We start from the raw sequence: 26,833 nt of genomic DNA, 5'->3' as shown, positions 1-26,833 counted from the left end.
ATATGGTTTGGTTTGGTTCAGGTTTAAGAACCCCAAAACGGTTTGGCTTGGATAAGGCCAAACCGGTTAAGTCTAAACCGAACCTAATGATATGGCCACCAAGAAAACACACACAAAAAGAGAGCTTAACAGAAAAGCTTTCCTGTTCACTACACAGTCGTCTTCTCTCCTTTCCTTCCTTTCCAAACCCTAGAAAACACAGACAGACGGTTCCTCTCCTTCCTTCCTTTCCAAACCCTAGAAAACACAGACAGACGGTTCCTCTCCTCCTGCGTCTGCGTCTGCCGTCTGTCCTTCCTTCTCTCCTCTCCCTCCCTCGCCGTAGCCCTCCATCGGACCTGCATACTGTCGCGATGTCTGGCGCTCTAGACATGGCCCTCGACGATCTCATCAAGAACAGCAAGAAGGAGCCCCGGGGCGGGAGCAACAGCAGCAACAGAAGGGGCGCGCGGCACGGAGGAGGTGGACGGATCGGCGGCTCACGCTCAGTTTCTGGTCCTATCCGCAGATCTAACGTTCCGAGATCTCGTCCTTCCCCTTACTTCATGGTACAGGCAAGAAAAACCAGTTGTCTTACTTTCTTTCTCGCTCTGTCTCTCTCTTAGCGTCTTCTTCAGTACCGTAAAGGTGCGAGAAATTGTTGAGGAAGTGGAGCTTTAACGCAAACAGCTTCTTCGATCCAACTCAGAGGAAGGAGTTTGTTCTTTTTTTCATCGCATTCTATGTCTTTCTTCAATACTGTAAGGTTGAGGGTCTGTTAAGGAAAATCGAGTCTTAAGTCATGGCCGAAAGAAAAGATTCGTCTATCAAACGAGGAAAGAGTTGCTCTTTTTTACTCTGCATTCTATGGTTTCTTCAGTACACCATGATCGAGAAATTGTTCAGGAAAATTGATTTTGACATCATGAAAGAAGGAAAAGCCTCCTCCATCATACTCACAGGAAGGAGTGTGCACTTTTTTGCTCTCTTCATTCAATGGTTTCGTCAGTACTTTATAGTCATAAAATTGTTCAGGCAAGTCGAATTTATTGTCATGGAAGAAGGAAAAGCTTCTTCAAATTCTCACAGAGGAAGAAACGTGCTCTTTTTTGCTCTGTATTCTTTTGGTACAGACAAGACACTTCTTTTCTCTTTCTATGCTTTTCTTTTGTGCTATAAACTCAAGAAATTGTAAGAACAAGCAAGTTTTAGGTATGAAGAATGAAAAAAACTCTTCGATCACTCAGAGGAAGTAGTTTGTTCATTTCTTCTGTGCTTTCTAGGGTTTTCTCAGCACAATAGTCAAGAAAATCAGGTTCCAAGTCATTGAGAAGAACAACTATTCTTTGGTGCATCTCATAGGAAGTAGTTAGTGCTTTTTTTGCCCTGCATTTTAGGGTTTTTTCAATATGATAATCAAGAAATTATAAGGAAAATCGAGTTCTAAGGAGAAAAAGATTCTCAAATCCTATCAGAGGCAGGGATTTGTGAGTCTTTGAAAATTATGGTGTGTATTGAAAGCAGATTCTGTAGATTTTCGGCAATATGGAAGCTCATTGTATCCAACTCAGATTAAGGAGTTTGTTTATCTTTGGAATTCATTGTGGTGCTTGACAAGAGAAGATTCTGTATTTTTTCTCCAACTGAGAGGGGAAAGATTTTGTTCACCTTTGGAATCCATTGATGATGGAGCTGTCTTATGAGAATACCTTTGTTTCTCTGCATAAAGAGGGTCAAAACAAGAAAAGTAATGGATTCTACAATGAAGATGGGGCAGGCTAGGGGCAACATAACATTGTATTAAATGGAAAGATCATCCCAGAGAAACAGTTTTTTCCCTTGAAAGTAGGTCAGAACATTAAAAATACTCCATATTTGTTGTGTGCAGTACAGTTTGGTGATGAGATATGGCCTTAGATTTAAGTTCATCCAGATATTCCCTGAGCAAATTTATGTTGGGAATTTGTCACAGGAGGAAACAGCATATATTTTGAACCTATGATGCTGAATCTTAGTTCTAATTTGGTACTGAGATGTTAACCTAACATCAGAAAAGTTTGACAGAGGGTTCCTGAGTTGGTAGGGATTTTGATCATAACTGTGTTCAGGCAGAAGGAAGCAAGAGGAGGGTGGATGAGCAGAAATTTACCTGTGCAGATTTGTTTTTGTAGATATCTTTTGAATCATGTTAAATTACACAGATTAATAGACATAATGGGTTTAACAGATTCACGTAAGGACTTTAATAGTTTCAATGAATATCACCAGTATGGAGGCCCAAAGGTGGTAATTTTCTTTTATTCGTTATATATTTTTTAATCCCTAGAAAAATTATGAGAATTCATTACTACTCATCTGCCTGTCAATTTGTTTGCATTTTTACCATGGATTTTGTATTATAGTTTGATGCCTGATTTCCTTCCTTTTCTTTATTGCTATGTTTGTCTTTGAAGTTTGTCGAAGAATCCTATATACGAAAAAGCTATATAAACTATTAAGCCGATTGTTTTCCTCATCCTGGTAGAACTCCTGCTCTCTATTTTTATTATTTGTTCTCGAATCTCAAGTATATATTGCGCGAAGCTTATTATCAGACAAGGGGTTCTATGTATATCTCCTGTTCACCCTTGCTCGTTTTGCATGCTAAGATATTATAATGTCGTTGTATGCTATAGTATTCTGGTATTATGATGTTAAATTATATCTTACTAAAAAATAGGTAGATCAGCTCATTGCTCTTAATAATTTTAGCTTATTTTTGTGTGCATATTATGTTAATATGAAGCAGCCTACACGAGGAGCACCCGAGGAAGGTCAATGGGAGCATGATCTCTTTGAAGAAGGTTCTGGTGCAGCACCTCTTAAGCCAAATATGGGAATAGAAACAGGAACTAAAGTTCTTATTTCTAACTTAGATTTTGGAGTCTCAAATGAAGATATAAAGGTGATTATGAATTCCGTATCAATTGTCCTTTGTTATGCTCATGCTTTTGTTCCAATCTCTGAGCCATTTGTGTCTGCAGGAACTCTTTTCAGAGGTTGGTGACCTTAAACGGTGCACAGTTCATTATGATAGGAGTGGACGTTCGAAGGTAACATTCTATCTCATAAGTATTCTTTGTGTTTGGTAACTGGTTTCAGGATGGGAAAAAGATATATGGTAACTGATTTTTTAAAGTCAAGATTTCATAACTTATTTCACTGTACTACAGAAGAAAAAATATTTGGTAACTGATTTCTTTTAGCTTAGGTTTATCATCTGATTATAAAGTACTGTATAGGGAAAAGATTTTTGGCAACTGTTTAGGCTAAATTTTGCATCTTAAAATTTTCAGGGGACTGCAGAGGTAGTTTATTCAAGAAGATCAGATGCTATGGCCGCCATGAAGCGATACAATAATGTCCAGTTGGATGGAAAACCAATGAAGATGGAAATAATTGGAACAAACTTAGGGATTCCTGCTGCTCCAGTACGAATTCCAAAACCTTCTTTTAATGGAAGAGGAGGGCTAGCAACAAGAGGACCGTAAGTGCCTTGTCTCTGGTACAACTTTTTAGCTTCTTAACAAGAGTTGTTCTTAAAAGCATGTAAAATTTCCTTCAAACAAAGTATATTTAACTTAACTGCCTTTGATATCCTACTGTTTAGGGTCTCCAAAGTTTCATGTTAGATGTTGTCAACAAAGCTAATCTTTTGAAAATTCATTAGGATATTGTACACGCTTTTAGTTTCTTGGAAAGATACATTTTCAGTAAATATTGCTGTTTTCATTAGATAGATCTTCCATCCTTTTCTTGTGCACAAAACACGAAACCCTTCATTATATTTGATTTTTTGGAAATCCACAAAAATACAACTAATTGGTCTAGAAACTACCAAATTATCCTGATAAAATTGAAATTACAAAATTATTCTCTTTCTTCCCCCTCATCTTTTCTAATTCCAAAATAATACTTCTTTCTCTACTTAATTTCCATCTTTTTTAGAAAGGGGGAAATGGGGTATTCTGGGAATTTGGTAATTTATTCAAACCGCTGAGGGGTAATTTTGGTGGGAATCTCATAAACAATTCTGAGTATTTTGGGATTTTTTCTTATGCTTATTAATTTTAATATTAAAGTGCCAATGTTGGGTCATTAGAAAAAAAATGTCCTTTTGTCTAGCACATAGCAGTGAACTCCATTTTTTGGTTCTAGGGATTTGGATCCTTTAAATGCTTTAATGTTTGATGCACATGCTTAATAAGATGTGTTATTTTTACTTTTAGAGGATTGGCGAGGTCTGGTCGAGGCCCTGGTGGTTCATCAAGGAGAGGAGGAAGGGGGGGACGTCGAGGACAAGAAAAATCTGCAGCGGATCTGGATGCCGAATTAGAAGTTTATCACGCTGAGGCAATGCAACAATCTTAAGTGTATAGTAATACACCTTTGGATGTGATTTGGATGGATTTGACCACTCTTCAGATGCACTGGTTCAAGACTTGAAAATATTTTTTGCAAGTGTACTAATTTCTTTGAAGTTACGGTGTTTTCAGGCATTTGACTGATGGTTCAGTCAATCAAAATACAGGGCCTTTGAGTGCATTGGGTTCTATTTCTCAGGGTTGAAGGGTTATGATTTTCTTTGATATCATAGACTACAGAGTTTGAGAAAGGACGGGCTTTGTACGAAACCTTTTTCTGTACTCTTTGCACTTCTTGATTGTTGCTCTCTTTGGGATATATGTTTTAATATTTTCATGTCTCATGTCCCAGCTATATATCTAATGTTTCTTATTTAAGAACCCTCAAGTCTTGAAACATTGTAGAATAGTGATTTAGTGTCAAATCGATGCCAAATTCGAAACATTTAGGACTTGCAACTGTGTTGATGCATTGTTTGATTTCTACCCTTGTATCTAGACAAGGTGCATATATCAGAAAAGGACCATGAAAAGGAGCACTGTAAGGTTTTTTTCTTTTTTCTTTTCCACTGGCTCCTTGAGTTTTTGATCTGTGCCTTGAGGCTGCAAAATACATTGCTGCTAACTGCGCCATGAGGTTCTTTTGAAATTTTGAAGTTTTTCCAAGTAAAATTGCCAAATGTTACAATTTACTGTCACAGGGTCTCTATAGAATAAACTGTGATTGACATTCGTAAATAAAACTTTCATCATCCTCTGTACAACCAGATCTTTTTTTGACAAGTATAACTTGTTTATTAAATAGGATTTTAATTTGCCGTGATGAGACTAGTAGTTGCAGGGTACACAAACTTTTGTATTAGAGTTTGTCAGATGCTCCCTAGGTAATTGATTATCTACTAAGTTCACAGTTTTCATATGTCAAGTGTTTCATAAAGACTATGTTCAGTGTTCAAACACCTAATAAACACTTTTAAGCATGGCAATATTATAACTTAGAGTTGATCAACCTTCTGAAATGTCCTTCACCAATAAACTTTTCATTATATCTTCTTTAGCCACTCACAATAAGAAGTAGAAGATCACATGGTAGGATGAATTTGAGACAGATAATAACTTGGAAAGGTTTAGGATTGTCTGCTCTATGCTTTCTGGATCTACAACTATATAGGCTTGTCAATATGTAGAAAATGGGCATAAAACTTGTGATGCTTTGTATGTCCATACAACTCTCATAATAATATTTTCATTTTGCAAGTATTGTGAATTTCTATGATATTTATGATGGAGCTATTACTAGTATATGTCATGACTCATGGTGGAAATGTCGTGCAATGTCGTGCATAAAAAATCTTACATGCCTCTATGATTTAGCACATCAAGAACTGATTCTTGTGCTCCTTTTTCCATATTTGATTTGCAAGTTTTCTAGATAAGTTTCCGATATTACCTCCCATCATTGAGCGTTGATGTTAAGATTTTGAGATGATCATGTATCTGGAACCATCTTGAATTCACTTCTCAAAAGTTGACTAAAAGTCTTTTATATTCATGCATGAAATCAGGGCAGGAATTTGATGGGTGTCATGCCCGTCTAAGGCCATTTTGCCCGTGAAAAACATATACCCAATAAAAATGTCCGTCAAGTGATATATAAACTTACAATTTTCATTTTTCATGCGAAAGGCACCCAAAAATTATACATGTCAAATGACATGCTAAAAATTTAATTTCCATGTCATATATGTATGTATGTATGTATATATATATATATATATATATATTATAATGTTGGGCAATGGTTGAATTGGGAGTCTGGACTTTCCCAGCCGGCGGCAACCATTATGGATAGCCGGAATCGATTCCGGACAGGATTTCCAACCAACTGGAATCTAGTCGGATGAGCCAACTATTTCTATAGTATATGAAAATATTTATATTGTATATTTCTTCCAATGTTTCAATTCCAAATTCCCCACAGTTTTCTCTTTTCTTGCTTCCTTCTTCACGCTTCTTGTTCCTTCTTCACGTACTGCTTGTTGCTTTCCTTCATCGCTACTCCCTATTCCTTGGTTGTTACCCATTGCTCCCAGCTCGCTCACTACTCGTTGCTCCCTGTTGCTTCTCAATGATTGCACGACATCTACTGTTTGCCACTACACCACTCTGAAGTATGTATTTTGTCTCTTTTTTTCTTTGTCTCTATTTTCTCTGTTTTTCTCTTTTATTGAATCTTTTTTCTTTGAAGATTGCTCATGAGAAGCGTGTATGACAAAGTGGAATGGGATAAGGACTAAGCAATTAGAGAGATTAGTTATATATGTTTGTCCAATATGGACTTATTGAAAGCCATAGAAAGCATGGAGGAGGTGAGATAGGTCTGATTGTTGATTGGTTGAACCCATAGATATCGAGTATGGTTATGATGAGGTTATTATGTTTGATTGTTGATTGGTTGAACCCATAGATATCGAGTATGGTTATGATGAGGTTATTATGTTTGATTGTTGATTGGTTGAACCCATAGATATCAAGTATGATTATGATGAGGTTATTATGTTTGATTGTTGATTTGGTTGAACCCATAGATATCAAGTATGATTATGATGAGGTTATTATGTTTGATTGTTGATTGGATGAACTATTAATATGCACAAGCGATGCTAGAGGAATTTTAGGATACATCAAACATTTGTTGGAGGGATATATTTAACCTTTGGTTTGAAGAGAAAGAGAGAAGGATAGTATCATTGAAGTAGACACATATTGCACAATGCGTAATATGAGGAATCATGGTATGACAAACATTTTTTTGTATTTTTTGGGCTTTAAGAAATATATGATGATTAAGTATTCAATTTGTATCATTTTTTTTGTATGATTTCATTATCTTTGTTAGGTAGTTATGTTTATTTGTGTATCTTTGTGTATTTTCTATAGTAATAAAATGTATAATAATGAAGCATCATATAGAGCTTTTCATTATTAATACTTGTACGTCAAATGACATCTTAGTTTTTGCGCTCTCATGTCATATGACATACATCTTTAAAAAATGCCCGTCAAATTCAGGCCCTGCATGAAATAATAGGTGAGTATGAGAATACCCTAATGAATTCAGCAGAAATTTGTCACATTTCTTTGAGATTTGTTCCGTTGATCCAGTTAAAAAAAACTCAACCTCCATTTAAATAAATGCTAGCTTTCATGAGCTTATTCCAGTGCCAAGGTGTCTGGAGAGCTAGTTTCCTCCCACGATTGAGCATCCACATAAATGTTTGACATGATCGTGTATCCAGAAGCATCATTTGGAACCAATTCTGAAAGCCGATTGAAGCAATGGTTTCCTAAATCAGCATTTCCATATGCTTTGCATCCAGTGAGCAAAGATTTCCATCCAATCACATCAGGCATAGCAGGCATTGTACATAACAAATCCATCGCCTTTTCCAAATATCCCAAATGCCCTAGAAGATCAACCATACAATTATAGTGCTCGAATATCAGCAATGCATCGCCATGGGCCTCCCTCAGTTTGTTGAAGTATCGAGAACCCTCTTCTAAGAATCCACAATGACTACAAACTGTGATAAGAGTAACAAAAATAGCAACATCTGGTGTTAAACCTTGCCTTTCCATGTTCACAAGGCATCGATCCACACTAATATAATCACCTTCTGATGCATACCCAGTTAATAATGCACCCCAAGTGACTATATTTTGGTTACTAAGTTTTTCAAATACTCTTTGTGCTTCTTGCAGACTACTTGACTTTGCATACATATCGACGAGAATACTTCCAATGACCACATTTGAATCAACCCTGCTTCTGATTATATGATCATTTAGCAACCTTCCGAGTTCTATGGCACCAAGATTAGCACAGACTTTCAAAATACATGACAATATGATTTCATTGGGCTTGATTTTCTCCTCTTGCATATTTGCATAGGCCTCGAGAGCAAGAAGCCCTTGCCCGTGGTGAGAATACCCAGTGATCAATGTACACCATGATACAACATTATGCTCTGAAAGGGTGTCAAAAACCTTTTGTGCATCTTCCAATTCACCTAATCTAGAATACATATCTACAAGTATTGTTCCCATAGCAACATCCAATACAAAACCACCAGTAACAATAGAATAATGTACAAGTCTACCAAAACTTAGGGTTTCTCCTCTACCACAAGCCTTTAAAACTTCCATGAAAATTGCTCTATCAGCCATTATGCCATTAGCTTGCATGCTGATATAGACATCCAAAGCATTAGAAGTCTGTCTTTGATGCGGATAATTTACAATTGTTGCCCTGTATGACCTAGCATCTGGACAAGGAAGCTTATCCAATACTTGGTATGCCGTGCTGAGACTATCACATCTTGCATATAAGTCCACTAGTGTATCAGCAATCTCTTTATCTGACTCCAATCCCATTTTTATTATCTGATCATGGAACAAAGCAGCTGTATCAAATGAACGCAACTTTATGCACAATTCTAGCAAAACTAAAAAGGATGCCTTACAGGGTTCCACTCCTGCTTGTTGCATCCTCAAAACATATTGAAGAACACTTCCATCATATCTATTCTCAATGTATTCTCCAATGAGAGGATGCCATGATCTATTATCCTGATGATAAGGCAATCGCCCGAACAAATCGTAAGCATCCTCAAAGCTAGAGCATTTCACATACATAACAATTAAGCTACCACTTAGTAGGGCATCTGAAGAAAGATCACTTCTCACTATCAAGTAATGCAGAAACCTTCCTTGTGTCAAAACAGTCATTTGTCCACAAGTGTTTAGAATGCAATGCAAAAGAAACTTGCCTGGCTCAACCCCTTCATGCTTAATGAGGTTAAAAAGATGAATCAAAGGAGACCTTTGTCTACTTTGCTCATTGTAGCTTGAAATTATCTTCCTCCACGTCAAACCATTATGGGAAAATTTGAGTCTATCAAAGACATTTTCGGCTTCCTGTAACAAATCAAGTTTTCCATAGACATGAATAAGTGCACTACCAACAACTATGTCTAGTTCAAAACTATGCTTAATCAATTTATCATAAACTATCTCTGTGCTTTCCTTACTCTCACATGCATTAAGGACACTTAAACATATACCTTTAGTTAGGTTCAAGCCTTTCTGAAGCAGTTCCTCAAATAGTCGAAGAACAAATTCTCCATATCCTAATGAAAATCCTGTGATCAAAGCACCCCAAGACAGTATATCTGGAAAGGGCAATTCCTTAAAAACCTTGAAAGCTTCATTAAGGCATCTACATTTAACATACATGACCACCATTGCATTTCCTATACCAACATCCGAAGCGAACTCACTTCTAGCTATCTTATCATGTATAAACCTCCCTTCTTTTGCACTCTCCATATCACTACAAGCACTCAAAAATGATAAGAAGGATGCCTTGCTTGGCTTTACACATTCATTTTCCATTTCCTTGTAGAATTGGAATATAAGAAGACTATGTGAATGTTGAGCATACCCAGAAAACATGGCACCCCATGAGGCAGCGTCTCGGTCTGGCAAAGAGTCAAAGAGATTTCGTGCTTCATCTAGGCGTCCAAATTTGGCATACATGTCCAAAATTGCATTGACTGTGTTTACATTAGGCAAAAAGACACTCCAAGTTATCTCGTGATGCATCAATACTCCTTGCTTCACATCTCCTAAGCTCATACAAGCCTTCAAAAGTATAAGAAATGAGACTTCGTCAGGTTCTTTACCACTCTCTTGCATATCATAGTATAGAAAAATGGCCTTTTCCTCTATACTTGAATGGGAATGAGCTTCTAGAATTGCATTCCAAGTGTAAGTGGTAGGGTTCAAGATCTGACAAAAGACTAATGATGCTTCAAACAAGCAGCCGAAAGAACTCAAAAGCCGCATAATATGATCTCCTAGAGAGGAAATCCAATGAACTCCTACGTTCACCATAAAACCGTGCATTTTTCTTACCATTTTTATGTCTTTCTTGTTGGTACAAGCTTGCAAAAGAGAGTAAATGACGTCTCTTGATATGGAAAATCCCTCTCGATAACCTCTGCAGACCAGATAAAAAGCTTCCTGAATTCTGCCACGGCTGCATAATGTGGTGATGTCATGAGCACATGGTTGTCTTGACATGTGAATAAGGCCTGGAGGCTCAAAGGGGTCTTCTTTACAATAGAAAATGCCATTTGTGTTAGAACCAGGTCATTATTTAGTGTTAGGGTTAGGGTTAGGGTTAGAGACATGAAATACACTGCATGGATCCATATATGCATACATATATGTAATAATGTCTGTATGTATACATTATAGGGAATAAGCCAAGGATTATAGGGGAGACATGGATTCACTTCTTATGCTTGGCCGAGTCTGACATACAATATTTAGTGGGCGAAGCCTCGGTCGCTCCAGGACATTAGCGAGGCATAATGTCCAGTTGGGTTGTTGACATAAGGAAATGGTTTAGAAGATGGGGCGTGGATGATGTTTTAGAGCTTTTGGGCGATGTTATGCATTATGTAATGATTGCGGAAAGGTTGGTGGAATCATTAAGGATGAAGTGGGAAGATGGTAAGAGGACAAAGCTAGAATACTACATTGCAAATATCAACCCTGAATGTTGGTCTCAATATAAAGCAAGAATGCTTATTTATCGTTACATCCAACCTTATCTCATTACCAATATGAGTAGTAATGATCGTAGAGCCCTTACACTACTTCGCACTTGATCTCACTAGTTAGGTATTGAAGTTGTATCATGGTATCAAAATGTAACGAATTTGAAGACATGTAAAGTATGTAATAAAGGCATGGTGGAGGATGAATGTCACTTGCTCTTCACATGTGCGACATATAGTGCAATTCGTTCAAGATATGTTGACATACTAAGAGGGAGTGATAACTTAAGTGTCATACTTAAGACACCACTTAGAAGGTTGAGCTCATATGTGCATGCTTTATTCACACGTAGAGACTTTGTACTTCAATGTATGAATACTTGTTCTTAGGAAGGAGACACATATCAAGAACACATGTATACTTTGGTCCCATAGGTCAAAATTGGCCTCTTTATGGACGATAAAATTTCTAATTCTAGTCCTAATTCTCTCTCTCTCTCTCTCTCTCTCTCTCTCTCTACCTTCTATCTTTATCTTTTTCTATTTTTCTAATTCTAATTCTAATCCTAATATGGCTAGAGAGGCGAGTATAGTTGATGAAGGAATGCCACATGGGCCTTCTCCATACGAACCTTTATCGGATGACATAATCTGATATTCTTCTCACACGTACATCAAAGGACCAAGGTGCGGACGCCACAAGCTTTGGCCATCATCTACTTGAACTTGGAAGCCGACACCAGATGATCATATATAATGGCTTAGCCAAGTGGCCGGGCTCGGAAGAGCTCACATGTTTCCCACATGGAGGAGGGGAAAGCACAATTGATTACCTAATAGGACGCCCTGAAGCTACCCACATGGTTAACTCCTTCTGGGTGGCCCCATGCCCTATTGGTGCAAACCATAGCTTCCTATACTTTGAGCTAAAATGCGACAACTCCCACGCCACCAACTCTAGTCAACCAAAACCACCACACCATAATACATTTCACGCATCAGCTCGCTGACATCTACTCTGGACATGTTCAAGCCCATCTCTCCTCTTTTGATTCTTCCATGCCTTTAGAGAACCTCACTACAGAATTCACACACATCCTCCACTCAACAGCAATTAGTAGCTTCCCATACACGAAACACTCCAATCATAGTAGAATAGGGTCTATGCCACAAAACAAGTGGTATGATGACGGTTGTAGAGAGTTGTATAGGCAACTTAAAGTGTCGTGACTTAGTGGTACTATTTCCTCAGTACAAGCTCGCAAAGAGATGCGCAAGATGACACATCGTAAAAGACGAGCTTGGGAAGCATCTCAATATTGGGAACTCTACCATATGCTCATGAGTAGGGACTGCGCCCTTGCATGGAAGAGACTACGGGAACCGAAACCACAAACACCCATCGAGGATCCCAATATTTGGCACACATATATAGAGAGACTCTACCATGTCCCCAACCAACCACCCATTCCAATGCCTTCCATACCTCGACCTACCATGGGGAAATGTATGCTTTTTTCCTTCTCCCTACATGTAATTAAAATTTTGAAGAGTCATCTATCTGCTGATTATCTGACATGACTCCATTAAGCTTCAATTCATTACCTGTAATTTGGATATATATTGTAGAAAATTATCTCTTTTTTCTGCCCGTTTTAGTTTTTGATGTTCTTGAAAATGTTAATTCTTTGGAAGGCATGCATATTGGATGGGCTTAATTAGGGATTTCTCTCCCTAATTTAGTGACTTTTTTCCTATCAAAATGCTTCAAAATCTGTTGATTAACTTATTTGCATTCATAATTGAGGAGAAATTGCTTTTGAACTTAGACGTAAGTAAGGAGGAATTTCCTTTCTTTCCATTGATATTGTATGATTGAGCAGCAAGTTGGACTAAATCAGGAAGAAATCATCTCTTCTTTCTCCCTCATTTAGTCACAATTATTCAGTTAGAAAGCCTAAATAAAATCCTTCAATCATTGGATAGATTACTTCTTCCTTCTCCTCAATTTGTGGAAAGGGGTTATTGCAAAAAAGTGCTTCTTCAACACTCATTTTCTGTGGAAATACTGCAAGACTTGGAGGCATTAGTAGTTTCTTACTTCTCCCCACTTTAGTCTTCTTTGTTTCATCGAAGAATAAGCGTTATGGGGGGTGATAAGCTTTATGGTCAATTGATGTAGTGTGTTATATATACTACACTCTTACTCTCTTCTCAAGCATTCTTCAATGATTATTAATTTGATAAAAGCTAATTATCGGTGATTCGGTAGAGATATTAAATCACCGCCACAACGCCATCCAAGATTGTTTGGAGTTTTTCCTATTGAATTCATCAAAACACAAATTCCATCAATTTATATGCATAAATAGACTATTGTATAGATAATAGTATAACATGTTACATGTATGGTTTGGTATATGTGTGTCTATCCCTTCTTTAATACAACAATGTTGATGGCAAATAGCTTGTGGTGGCTTATCAAAGAATAGTGTCTTCATACAAGAGCACGCCTACATCACAGGTAAAAGTTCCATATGGTGCTCTTTATAATTAATTTCTAATTTTTTCCTCTTAATAGGGATGGAATGCCATTTGCTTAGGTAGCTATCTTCCATTCAGATTTGTTATTTGGTTATGCCTATCATTCAAACAATTTCTTCCTACATTGTTACATCACATGATTTCCTTATTCACACATTTAACATTGTGAATTCATGAATCTAGGACAATATAAAAGACAACTTCGAGTCTCTAGAACTTGTCATACTCAATCAACTATGCCACGGAAGGAATCCCCCTTATGGGATAAATATTGTGTGAACAAACAAGCTGGGAAGTCATCTGGGAACTATTATTGGGATTGTAGATTATGTGGTTTTCATGGGTCTGGGACACTAACACGTTTAGTTGCTCACCTTGCTGGAATTAAAGGTGAAGGTATAGACAAGTGTGTGCAAGTAACTCTAGAGGCATATCAAGAGGCTATGACAGTAGCACAAGAAAGTGAATTGACTCGCAAGAAGCTAAAACCCATTAAAGAAGTGGAAGCCATGGAACAACAAATTGAGCTTCAAGAAGGCATGGTGGATTCAATGGTTGATTCAATGTTCCAATCACAACCTTCAATGGCTAGCATAAGTGCCTCATCTAAGAAGGATTCAATAGACCAAATTCCTATTGATATTGAAGATACAGAAGGTTCAAGAAGAAAAAGTCTCACTCAAAGCACAATAAGGAGAGGATCAAGTGTTGTTATGTTGATCAAGAAAGACCATGCAAACACAATGTTGGTTAGCTGCATTGTAGAAGGTAATCTATCTTTTAATCTTTTGAAAATTTCAAGTTGGAGGAACATGTTGTTAGCTTTCTCTGATATTGGGGAAAAGTATAGTGGTATTGCCTACAATGATTTAAGAGTTAAATATTTAAAGAAAGAGCATTTGAATGTGCAACACAAAGTGGAAAATGTGAAAGCCCTTTGGCCAAAATATGGAGTTACCATGCTTTCAGATGGATGGATTGACACTAGCAAGCGAGCACTTGTGAATATTTTGGTCTCATGTTGTTATGGCACAATGTACCTTAAAACTATTGATTGTAGTGGTGTTTCTACAAGGGTCGATGGTCCATGGTTGGCTGAAAAGCTATCAACTGCAATAAATGAAGTAAAAGCAGAAAATGTGGTGCAAATTGTCACTGACAATTAATCTAATTGTGTTAGCATGGGTCACATTCTAGAGACTGAATTCCCAAACCTTGTATGGACTCCTTGTGCATCACATTGTTTAGATTTATTGCTAGAGGATATTGGGAAGTTGTCTTGGGTTTGTGGAGTGCACAATAAGGAAAATTATGTGGTTAGACTATTCACCAAGAAAAGGAATGAACGAAAAAATTTCAGCAACTATTCATCTCTTGTGCTCCTTAGGCCAAGTGCCACTCGATTTGGCTATATTCTTATTGTCCTTGAGAGGCTCTCAAGAGTTTAGAGAGCCCTTGAACAAACTGTGGTTAGTAACTATTGGGAGTATTGGAGTGACTCCAAAAGGCCAAATGCTGTCAAGGTGAAGTCCATTGTGCAAGATAGCTCTACTTTGCCTTCAATTATGATTGTAATTTCGATTATGTGTTCATTGTTTTCTGTTTTGCGGCTAACTAATCGTGAAGGATCTACAATGGGCTTACTTTATGAGTTCATGAGGAGGGCTAGAGACACATTGCAACGAGGAGCGAGAGAAGACACATTAAACAAGGACAAGTAATATGTTTCTATTCTAATATTATTATTTCTATGTACTATGTATGTAGTATGTACAATTGTTGTTTATTGCATCTTTTTCATTTCTTTGAATCATTGTTGTTGTTTATATTATGCATATTTTGGTAACTGATTTCCACTTTTGATTTAAGTTTGCCAAATGTTAATGCAGATATAAAGAGGTTTTGGAATGTTTTGATTGTCGTTGGTCGTGGTTCAAAAAGCCAATTCAAATTGTTGCACATATGTTGCATCCTTTATGGAAGCCCAAAGATCAACCAATTATTATGAATGAAGAGATGAAGGATGGATGGCTTGCATATATTCAAAAGGTATATTCTATAGATGAATGTGAAATCTTGCAAGATCAATTTGACATGTATAGAAATGGTGTGGGCCGATTTAGCAATGAACTATAAAAGTCACACATTGCAAAATGTAAACCTGTTTCATGGTGGGAAAGATATGGGGACAATGTGCCCTTACTACAGTCATTAGCTTGTAGAGTATTGTCTCAAGTATTATAGTTCATTTTTTTATTAATGTTTCAATTTTATTAATCTTCTACAATGACATGTATTGTTTGCTTAATACTTTGTGTCATAGGATTGCTCTTCTGGAGCTGCCGAAAGAAATTGGAATGCACATGCATTGGCACATACAAAAAGGAGGAACCGTTTGAAGGTGAAACAAGTGGAGAGATTAGTATATGTTAGAGAAAACTTAAGGCTTGTTCGAAACTTTCAAACTCATGCTGGTCTTCCAATGCAGGTCTACATCTTTCTTACTCATGTTTGACACTTGATGTTTAAAAAATCATTTGTAGGTTAATTAACGAACCTTGTTAATTGGTTATGGTTTAAATATTATGAATCATGATTACGATACCAAAATATTATTTGATTTAGGTAAATCCTGATGAGATAGACACTGACAAGATTGTTGAAATGCCTCCATCAACAACCAATATTGATACTCAAGTCGCACAAGCATATTTTGAGGAAGCAAAGGCTATGCATATTGGTCAGGTTACTCGAAGTAGATCTAAGTTTGCCAATATGATAGTGGATGAAGGATTGGTGGGGTCAAGTTCTAGCACTATTAGAAGAGTTTGTGCGAGAGTTGCAAGTACAAGAAGGGTAAATACTCGACAAACTACAATTGAGGCTTGCAATGCTGAATATGGTAATGATGATGGAGATCAAGAGGATGAAGACATTGACAATGCCATAGTTGATTCATCTTCTGATAGCGATTATGTGGACAACTATGATGATACAACAACAGAATCTTCTAATGATGATGTAGAAGAAGAAACATAATCGAAAATTGCATGGAGATAATGTTTTGTTGGTTTTTACTATGAGTATGAAGAAAGTTTTAAATTATAATAGTTTTTTTATCACTTTACTCATTTTCTATGAGTGTTGAAATAATATGCATTTTGATTCAAAATTCAATTATGTTCTTGAATCTCCACTTTCATTTAAAAATATGTACATTGTATACCACATGTATTGAAACATAGATAAGCATGTGTTATCCATGGGAAATAAAAATAATTCGTTTTTACTAATCAAATTCCAAGTATATGTGCATTCAACATCAATGGTGTAACGTGTTCAAGAATTTAACATATTCAACCACATATTCAAAATGTATTTAACGTATTCTACGTATTCTACCTTTAAATACGTATTCAAAGAACTTATAAAAAAAATTTAGAGTACTTATAAAATATGTAACATACGTATTGTATGCGTACGGTATGCTACGTATGTTACAACCATGCAATGGGCCATGAACACAGTGGCCCCTATACATAAAGGAGGGGACCCAATGGACCCAAATACATATAGGACCTTTATATAGGTCATACGCTCACTAAACTATATGGTGCAGTACTGGAAGTGGAGCTCAACGATTATATGGAAACATTAAGTCTTCAAGCACTTGAGCATGCTAGCTTTAGACAAGCATTCTCCACCATTGACCATATCTTCACACTTAGGTGCTTAATTGACCAGACGAAGGCTCGTAAGAAGAAACTATATTGTTTCTTTGTGGACTTCCGCAAAGCCTTTGACACAATTCCTAGGGAGAGGTTGTTTGATAGACTTAAGAGCTTGGAGATACCAAATGACATGATCTGGGCCATTTATGTCCTATATGAGCAAGCCTTTGGGTGCGTAAGATGCCCATGTGGCCTATCTTATTGTTTCACTAGCACCATTGGTGTGAAACAGGGTTGCCCCCTATCACCGACTCTTTTTGGGATCTACATTGATGAGATCACATAATTTATTGCTCGTAAGGGAGGCAAGGGAGTAGCTATTGGGGATACGCAAGTTAGCCTCTTACTTTACGCAGACGACATTGTTTTGCTCTCGGAGTCAGAACACGACCTACAAAAGCATCTTAATGCCCTAGATGACTTTTGTACACAACGAGGACTGGTAGTGAATCTAGTGAAAACTAAAGTCCTTATCTTTCATACATCGTCCCGAGTTAGGAGTAAATGTCACCTAACCCTCTCTCATAAACTAGTTGAGGTAGTTGGATCATATGTATACTTGGGAGTCACTTTTAGTGCTCGCTCAGGTAAATTCTCGATGACCCAAACAACCAAAGATAGGCTAATGAGCGAGTATGCATCCCTCTCACTCTTAGAGAGACAATGCCACCAGGCATACTTTCAAGAGCCACGGACCAAGGGATGGCTCTTGGACTCATTAGTGACCCCTTCCCATCATGTATGCATCAGTAGTATGGGCTCCGGGGCTACCATCTTTCATGTGGACGCAATTAGAGAGACCTTTGGTGACGTTGTTATCACGTCAACTCCAAAGCAAATCGACAGTACCACATGACATTATTAGACCATCGTTCAGTCTACCCCCGATATTAGTAGAAGCACTCTTTCAAGTGGTAGTTTTTATTCATCGGATACATAGCCAACCACAAGATAGGATATCATGTCGAGCCTTTGAGGCATCCCGATCCCTACATGCGTCTGGAGATACTAGCTCTTGGTATAGCACTGTGGTGAGTTGGTTACTTGCAAATGGCATAGATATTAATAACCTACCCCCCCTTAAGTACAACCATGGGACTGATCAAACTCTCTCTCATGAAGATAGTAATAAAGTGATACGCCAAGAAATATGGCAAATTTACACTCGATATAAATGGATCACCCCACCAGAGCCACTCCCATCTAAAATGTTGTACTATAAGGAACACTTCTTGCACTTCTCTAAGTTAGGTTTTATTACACGACCAAGATATCTAGATACATTCTTATCAAATGCACTAAGGGTGGTGGCCATTGGACAACTTAGGATATCATCTCACCAACTTGAGATTGAGAATGGTCGGGCTAATAGAGTCCCTAGAGAGGAAAGGCTATGTAGGTTATGCCACATAGAGATAGAGGATGAGCATCACTTCACATGCAAGTGCCCAACTTATGCCGAGATACGGGCGGAATACCAAGACATATTAGGACCCTCTCCCACCCTCTTCAAACTATTAGATACCCCGAAAAGAGACTAGGTAAGTATATTTTAGAGCTAAAACAACATAGGGAGAATAAATTACAAAGTGTTAACCATAACCCTTTTACTATTCATCAATATGTAACTAGTGTAAATTTTCAGGAACAAGGGGAGACGATGAATGTGGATACACTTACGCCGCTCGGCCTCTCACTTGAGGAAGCAGAAATGCAAAGAACAACTAAATGCCCTCGGATGTTGGGCTTCAAACAAGTCGGCGTGGAGTAGAAAAGATTAAGAAGATAAGGGAATGTGAGCTACGTCGACTAGAAGTTATGGTTGGGGTACCTTTTACATTGACATCACGGGCCACATCCACATTGCAACCCTTTGACCTCCCGCTTCTCTTCGAGAGACTTGGATGGAAATGAAATTAGGCCTAGTATAACATTTTCATTGTAGAACATGATTTTTATATGAACATGTTTATTATTTACTAGAACTATTTGGCTTAAACTCTATTTTATCTTATTTTTATTTAATTTTTACTCTCAATGAATGGGTAAGTATCCCATTTTTTGTTGTAAACCATTTGTCTCATAGGCCAATTTTGGCCTTAGAAGACGTTAATATATCTTTCTTTCTTTCTTTCTTTCTTTCTCTCTCTTACTCTCAAGTCATGACTCAAAGACCGTGTGTGTCAAGATTCCACTCTTTTATTATCAAACCCTTTAAAGCCTTTTGAGTTCAAAATCGATGCTAATGATTGTGCTATTGATGTCATATTTTATCAAGGTGTCATCCTATTGCTTTTGAAAGCAAAAAGCATGATTCTACTCAATCTTGGTATTTAGCTCAAGAGAAAGAGTTGTACGCAGTTATATATATGTACTTGAAGCATGAAGGCGGTGTCTATATGAAAATCAATTTGTGGTTACAATAGACATCAATCATTGAAGTACTTTTGTAACCAACAAGTTTTTGTTGGTCATAAAGCCCATTGGACGAATCTTATTCAATACACTATCCCAAGGATTCTATGAACATTATTGTAGATGCTTTTATTAAAGTATGTTTGTAACCAACAAGATCTTGTTGGTTGTAATGCTCGTTGGACATACCTTATTCAAGATTTTGATTTCTCGATATAGTATCACAAGGATTCTAACATTTTTGCAGATGATCTTCACGGAAATAAATTTTGATCTTTTAGATCACCTCCAAGGGAAATACCTTAATGGAAGTTATTTTTCGAAATACTGGGCAAAAGTCAAATTTGGTTTAGATGTCATTAGTAGCACCTTAGCCTCAAAGGCAAACAATTTGCTCAACAGTAATGGAAAGTTTTGTGTTCCAAATTTACCAAACGTCAAATAGACAATTATTCATGAATGTCATGATACCCATCTACCGCCCATCTTGGAATACAATGAACACCCATTCTCATCTCTACTGCATTTTTCTTGCCTAAAATATGATGTGCGTAAATATGTGACTCAATGCTTAAAATGTTAGATTAATAAGACAAAATTGCTTAAAGTTTATGGTCTTTTGCATCCCCTAGATATTCCCAATAGCAAATGGGAAAGTATCTATATGGATTTTATTGTTAGTATACCTCTTGCACAAAAGGGTCATGATGTCATTCGGGTTGTCATTGACATACTAATAAAATTGGCTAGATTTCTTCCTACAAAAACGATTGCTCAACAATTGGTTTGTCAATTTGTTGATGGGTTATTATGTTTTTATGAGTTATCAATGGATATTGTTAGTGATCGAGATTCCAAGTTTACTAGTAACTTTTAGACTCAAGTTTTTCGGAAGCTAGAAACTAATTTAAGCATGAGTTCCATGGATCATCCTCCGTTTGATGGACAAACTAAATGGTTAATCAAATTATTGAGGACATGCTTTGGGCTTATGTAGCAAAAACCCTTTCTAAGTGGGAGTAATACATTCTTATCTAATAATTTGCCTATATAGTAGCTCCAAACATATATCCACTAGATATAATTCTTTTATGTTGATGGATAAACATATTATGGATGCCATCTGGTAACGAGAGAATACTCTCACAACACATTCCCTCACTTTATATTGCAAGAGTGCAATTTTTTGGTTGTATGTTACACACACATAATGTAGGTGCGAGTAGGTCACTAATATTTTCAAAACATAAGTGGAGGGTATGTTCAATAATGTTAGAAAGTGACTAATATGAATGGATACAAGGAATCATAGGTGCATGCACTATCATGATCTTAACAACCAATGAATGGAAAGTCTTTTCGAAAAGCACATCAATTCAAGGGGCCTAGGAAGAAGTATAAATATGAGGCCTAGCTACCCTCATGAAACACATTACGTTGAAAGGTTAAATTCTTCATACACCAATGGTGTAGGCTTGGATTTCGTCGCGACAAACATGTTACCTATTCCAAGGTACCAATCAACCAAATATATGTCGATATCGGATGTCGGTGGTAGGTTGGCTATGTCTTGATGATAACTCAAGGGTGGTTGGGAGGATTGGGTTCTTTTATCCAATCTATTCACCTTTCTTTTATTTTTATTTGGTCTATTGATTAGTAATAGACTCTCAACACAACCAAACCAAGCGATTCTTCAAGTCATTAAGCTGGTAAAGAATAGTTAAATGGCTCAACATGCAATGAAACAAAGTGGCTTCCTAAACCTACTAAAATCTTCAAATGAAATCTATGTGAGACAAAGGCTTTTACTATTATTATAAAAAGTTCTAGAACTCCACAATAAAAAAAACATTTTCTAATATTCTAACATAACTTGGGGTCTTAAAGACGAAAACTCTACATGTGGTGGACATCAAGATACAATGGACAACGTGATGCAACTATCAAATTTCATAAAGGGAATGTTTAATGATATCCAATGAGTCGAGGAAAGATTCTTATTTTCCATATCTACAAATAAACTAAGTGCATTGACCCACTAAAATTCAATTGCGGTATAAAAGAAAATTAATAAATGTTTTTTAATTCTACGTGCATATACCATGACAAAAAGCTTCAATGCACAAAGGTATTATATGTAGACAGTAATATGATGCATTGGATTCCATTTGCAAATGTATAACAAATCAACCACAAGAATTCAATAAAAGAAGAAAAGATGCATTTTAGACAACAATATGTTGACATTTCATTTGCAAATGTAGTAAGAAATCAACCACAAGAATTCAATAAAAGAAGAAAAGATGCATTTTAGACAACAATATGTTGACATTTCATTTGCAAATGTAGTAAGAAATCAACCATTAGAATTCAACAAAAAAGAAGAGATGAAAGGCAACACATAGTTATAACAAAGTGGCATTTTTTTTTTCCCCAAAAAAACACTACTTCCCATTAGTTAGCAAACGAAGTACATCAAAGTTCTGCCATAATCAACAAAACTCACACTACTCCACACAAAACTAAGCATAATCCCCATCCTGCTATTTACAACAAAAGTATCCTGCTAACTCTTTTTACATGGTAACCACATAATTACATCTTCTGTCCACTGATGGAAGCCAATGACGGAAACGACCATCTCGATGCTTGGTAGTTCCATTTAGGCCCTGATGTTGAATTACCATCACAGGAGAACGGCCCCATTTCAACAAAAACTTTGACCGAGCTCGTTCTGCTTCATCCGATTTCCCTTCAATTGAGTTGTATCGTCTGTGCAGCCAAGATACCAATTGGAACCAAATGTTTAGCAACACTTCACTGCTTGGGAGTTTTCGTTGCTGAAAAACAAACATACATCGTCTGGTCCAAATGTGCCAGACCGAGAAGCATGCCACCAACATACATATCTCCTCAAAAAAACCAAAGTTTGTACCAGGTTTCACTCCAACACATTTGAATACACTGCCACCCTGCACTATAAATCCATGACCCTGTCGATTTAGTTGTTCCGCCCAACCTTCCCTAGTTAGCTTCAAACCTTGTAAGGACCCCCACACAACTCTCCCATTCACTCCGTATGCTGCCACTATCCTGAGATATCTACCCCAAATGTTGATTGCCTCTGCACAGTTCCAAAAACAATGAGGTATCGATTCCAAAGAGTGCCACATAACTTACAACCAACCTCCCCACCACTACACATCAACCACTCCCCTACGGGTATCACCTTATGACTAAGAAGCCAAAACCAAACCTTTATTTTTTCTGGCATATCCAATGCCCAAAGTCTCCTCCAAAACGACTTCAACAAGTCACCTGATATGCCTTTATCCCTCCAACTATTGCGAGTCTGCGCAACGCCCACTGATTTGGAGCCAATGATTTGCCTTCCGAGCTTAGTATTATAATAAAAAAACCCCTCCAGTTTGTTCGTTCCCGATTTCTGCCACCATACCTCTAGTGGATCCCACTCCAAATCATGTAGGGGCTTGTTGTCAAATAGCCATAGTTTACAACCATTATCTAGCTTCCCTGGGTCTGGGTTTACTTGCCACTTCTTACCTTCCAACATTGCCACCCACACTGCCAACCACCGGCCATTGTCGGACAAAGCACTTAGGTTTCCCCACAAACGATACTCATTAGATGGGCACTTGCCACGGATAATTTGTCCATCACTCTCACCTATAAACCACCCAGACCAAACCCCCTCTTCCTTATTCAACCTTTCCAGACCATCAACAACCTTGTTCATCAACTGGGTCACCTTCTCAAGCCTACCAGAAATGCTACCAAACTTATCCTCACTCCTCTTCATTCTGAAAACATCCCAATCTCTTACTAAACTAACATTGTACCCTAACATGTGCCCCCATGGCAAATATTTTTTTTATCCAAGCATCATGCCGTCTTCGCTTCTAATCCTAGCGTTCCAAAATAGCAGTTGTCAGAGTTGTTCCTCCAATGTTTTCAGTTGCATTAAGACCAACCCTTCTCTTACACTTGACCAGGCCATCACTATGGCACGTACCACCTTGTCCTCCATGCTAGCTGGTACTTTCATCTTTAGATTTGGATTGAACAACCACCACATCTTTGCCTTCCAAGGGCCGCCATTCCTTGGACACCAAAGGTCAGCTCTGTCCCTAAGAAGCATCTTCCACAATTCAAGTTCAAGTTGTAAACTTCGCACAAGTAGCTTACCGAGTAAAGCCTTACTTTGGTGACCTGGATCCACCAACCCAAGTCCACCCTGGTTTTTCGCCTTGATCAAGCAACTCCACACCACTTTAGCTAATAGCGTCTCATGATCTCTACCCAACCATAGGAACCCTCTCACCATTGCCTTAATGTTTTTGATGCAAGTTTTGTGTAACACCCAACATGACACCGAGTGCCACATGGTGGCTAACAAAATGTGGTTTACCACGACCACCCCACCTGCAAGAGAAAGCTTTACCGATGCCCATAACCGAAGTTTTTTTCTGATTTTGTCTTTCAGTTGCTCAAGTTGCTGGTTTTTAGGTATCTCAACTCCCACCAAAAAACTCAAATATTTAACAGCCATTGCCTTCTAGATAGAGCATAGTGTCATCTACGTATGATGAGTCCAACAACTCCTTGCTCGCATGTGGGACAACTAATCCCCTTATTCCTGCATCTAGTCTGTCTAAAAAGAAAGAGAATGCCTCTACAATAAATAAATATAGGGGGCCAACGGGCACCCTTGCTTGACAGACTTGCATAATGGAATTGGTGAGCCTCGATGTCCTGACACCATCACCCTACTCAAACTTCCTTCGTAAAGGGCTAACGCTGCCAATCTCCATTTTGAGGGTAGTCCCAACCTCTCCATCACTTTATCTAAAAAAGGCCATTGTACTCTGTCATACACTTTCTCGAAGTCAAGCATGAGACATGCAATATGTTGATTGGTTTTCTTTGCCAAGGCAATCGCCTCCCAAAAGGTCAACACATTATCAATTATGCATCTATTTTCCATGAATCCTGTTTGTCCAACATTAATTAGTGCATTCAAGTGGGGTTTGACCCTCTTGGCCAAAATATTGGCAAAAATCTTATATATTGTGTTGAGCAACGTAATCGGTCTCCATTGCCTTGCATCAACTATTAGACCCTGTACCTTTGGAATTAGAAATATCAGCCCCTCTTTAAAATGCTCAGGTAAGCGTCCAACAACCCATGCCTCATTAAGACCATCAACCAAGTCAACCTTAATCACTTCCCAAAAATTTTCAAAACAATCTCTTGATAATCCGTCGATGCCTGGACAGGACGTTCTACATATACCCGCCAAAGCATCTGACACCTCCTCTTCCAAGAGTGGCCTTGACAAATTAACTTGTGCAACCTTTGAAATTCTTTTTTGCATACCCTCCAATACAAATTCGATCAGATTAGGTTGTTTAGGGATATTATAACTGTATGAGAGTAGCCCACGATAGTGAGTTGTGACTGCCTCCATGATCTCTGATACATCCTCCGACATTGATCCATCCTCCTTAATCAGCTTAGGATTGTAACTATAGCTAGATCTCGGCTTTTTATACTTAAAAAATTGTTGATTTACCTTATCCCCATTCTTGCTCCACCATGCCGCGGAACTCCTGAAAAACATCGTGTTTCTAGACATAATCAACCGTTGTAGCGTTTCTCTAGCAACCTCAAGACCTGCTCTAGACCATTGACACGTGGGATCTTTCTAAAGCATTCTTTGGGCAACTGCTAACGATCTTTTTAATCCCACTTCTCTTTCTTTAGACTTCGCAATTTTGTTTTTAGTCTCAACGTGCAAATACATTGAAGTTTCAATAATCTTCCCTCTAAGTGTCTCAAGTGCACCACAACTAGCTGGATTACTTGCCCATATGCTCCTTATCTTTCTTCCCACTTCTGCATCCTCAAAAAGCTTACTATTGATCCTCAGGTTGCAGTCTCTTTTTGGCCTCCTCTGGTTGACTAATGTAATCTTAACCGGCATATGATCAGAGTAAGTTGAACCAGCGATTATTTCAACATTGTTACCATATTTTTCAAGTTCTGAACTTATGTGTATTCTATCTATGCAAGACATGCAAAAGACATTTATACTACTGCCTTCTCTTGAAAAGCTTGGCAAACTCCGAGGCTTTTTTAGTACATACCACGCATCTTTCACTCCTAATCATCCCATCAACAAATCCCATGCAACCAACTCTGACCCCTGGACCACTGTATGAGTGCCACCCACCTTGTCCTCTAAGTGCAAAGTCATGTTAAAATCCCCTGCAAGGATCCACACATCTGCAAATGGCAAGCCATCAGCCAATTACCTCCAAAAAAGGGTCCGCAAAGCTAACGAATTGGGTGCCATCTGACAGTCACATAAATGGCATGTCCCTCCACTATGGTGTCCTGACCCACGACAACAATATCCAGATTGTTCCTAATAGATGTACAAACACTCCTTTTCTACCATGCTCACCTTGAGCTGGGGACCAAAAAGTATGCCAATCCCCCTCAAGAGGATTGCCAATACTCAAGATTTTGTCCACACTCAAATGATGCTCTTGCAAGAGCAAAATGTCCGGGATCCCCTTAAAGCACAGGGATTTGAACTCCTGACAGAAGTTCTTCCTTTCCATCATGCATTTGCTTCCACCAAGACATTGTATGTTCCACGTGATTAATTTCATGAAATCAATTGTGAGGTCTCCCAAGAAGGACAAAGTCCTTCCCCCCTGAGTCCATGCCCAACCTCCCTCATTGATCTTCTCCCATCCTAACACCACATCCTGCCTTATATCTTCTTCCAGTTCCTCCTCATGGAAGTGTAACACCTCATCGAGGGAGTCTACATTCTCCTCTAAGCATAATAGTAGCTGCTTTTTAATGCAAGCATCGTTGAAACTCCCACATATCATTCCAGCATTCATCCACATCGACATTTACTTATCCCCACTCAAGGTGATCGGCAGGCTGTTAAAGTATTTGTGCGCCTTGACTTCTATGGAGCTTGGAGATCCGTGGCATGCTGCTAGTGTCATGATATGGCAAGACTTGAACCCATGACCTTATGGTATATGGGTCGAGCTCCTAACCATCACACCATCTATTGTAATTCATAAGA

The 26,833-nt window shown here is 38.0% G+C and overlaps 2 protein-coding genes and 1 pseudogene across 10 annotated transcripts; 2 read left to right on the top strand and 1 right to left on the bottom strand.

Moving 5' to 3' along the window:
- Nucleotides 1–272: 272 nt before the first annotated feature.
- LOC147864524 (THO complex subunit 4A-like) lies at nt 273–4,720 on the top strand. Of its 6 annotated transcripts, none has more exons than XM_087320414.1 (6): nt 688–825; nt 1,079–1,106; nt 2,768–2,923; nt 3,003–3,071; nt 3,315–3,505; nt 4,248–4,720. In XM_087320414.1, exons 1-6 carry the CDS (start codon nt 782–784, stop codon nt 4,387–4,389), a joined length of 630 nt encoding a protein of 209 aa, XP_087176540.1. In that variant the 5' UTR covers nt 688–781; the 3' UTR covers nt 4,390–4,720. The 6 variants fall into 6 exon arrangements, with proteins under 6 accessions (XP_087176537.1, XP_087176536.1, XP_087176535.1 ...); XM_087320413.1 differs by having other exon boundaries at nt 2,765–2,923; XM_087320411.1 differs by lacking the exons at nt 688–825; nt 1,079–1,106 and adding an exon at nt 273–548 and having other exon boundaries at nt 2,765–2,923.
- Nucleotides 4,721–7,551: 2,831 nt separating this feature from the next.
- Nucleotides 7,552–10,635, bottom strand: LOC147864523 (pentatricopeptide repeat-containing protein At1g50270-like). Of its 4 annotated transcripts, none has more exons than XR_015529861.1 (4): nt 10,359–10,635; nt 9,506–10,232; nt 9,212–9,359; nt 8,832–9,057 (listed from the first exon to the last, which is right to left on the bottom strand). XR_015529861.1 is itself a non-coding variant. In XM_087320408.1 (3 exons), the coding sequence occupies exon 3, from the start codon at nt 8,814–8,816 to the stop codon at nt 7,596–7,598; it is 1,221 nt and encodes a 406-aa protein (XP_087176534.1). In that variant the 5' UTR covers nt 8,817–8,825; nt 8,906–9,359; nt 10,359–10,487; the 3' UTR covers nt 7,552–7,595. The 4 variants fall into 4 exon arrangements, 1 of the variants encoding a protein (XP_087176534.1); XR_015529862.1 differs by having other exon boundaries at nt 9,506–10,085; XM_087320408.1 differs by lacking the exon at nt 9,506–10,232 and adding an exon at nt 7,552–8,825 and having other exon boundaries at nt 8,906–9,359; nt 10,359–10,487.
- Nucleotides 10,636–13,788: 3,153 nt separating this feature from the next.
- LOC147864522 (uncharacterized) lies at nt 13,789–16,591 on the top strand (annotated as a pseudogene).
- Nucleotides 16,592–26,833: the final 10,242 nt, after the last annotated feature.

The sequence above is a fragment of the Azolla caroliniana genome, unplaced genomic scaffold (assembly GCF_043228905.1).
Source record: "Azolla caroliniana isolate FFs.n. ecotype wild unplaced genomic scaffold, voAzoCaro1.0.p SCAF_5, whole genome shotgun sequence".
Lineage (NCBI taxonomy): Eukaryota > Viridiplantae > Streptophyta > Polypodiopsida > Salviniales > Salviniaceae > Azolla > Azolla caroliniana.
Note: the sequence above shows the minus strand (reverse complement) of the source record. Positions and strands in the feature narration are given on the sequence as shown.

Bases quoted from the DNA above. Each gene is read 5' to 3' on its own strand.
- LOC147864524 (XM_087320409.1), top strand. From the start codon at position 354: ATGTCTGGCGCTCTAGACATGGCCCTCGACGATCTCATCAAGAACAGC. The intron at 555-2,764 runs GCAAGAAAAACC...GTTAATATGAAG, and splicing joins CCCCTTACTTCATGGTACAG to CAGCCTACACGAGGAGCACC. The intron at 3,072-3,314 runs GTAACATTCTAT...TAAAATTTTCAG, and splicing joins ATAGGAGTGGACGTTCGAAG to GGGACTGCAGAGGTAGTTTA.
- LOC147864523 (XM_087320408.1), bottom strand. From the start codon at position 8,816: ATGGGATTGGAGTCAGATAAAGAGATTGCTGATACACTAGTGGACTTA.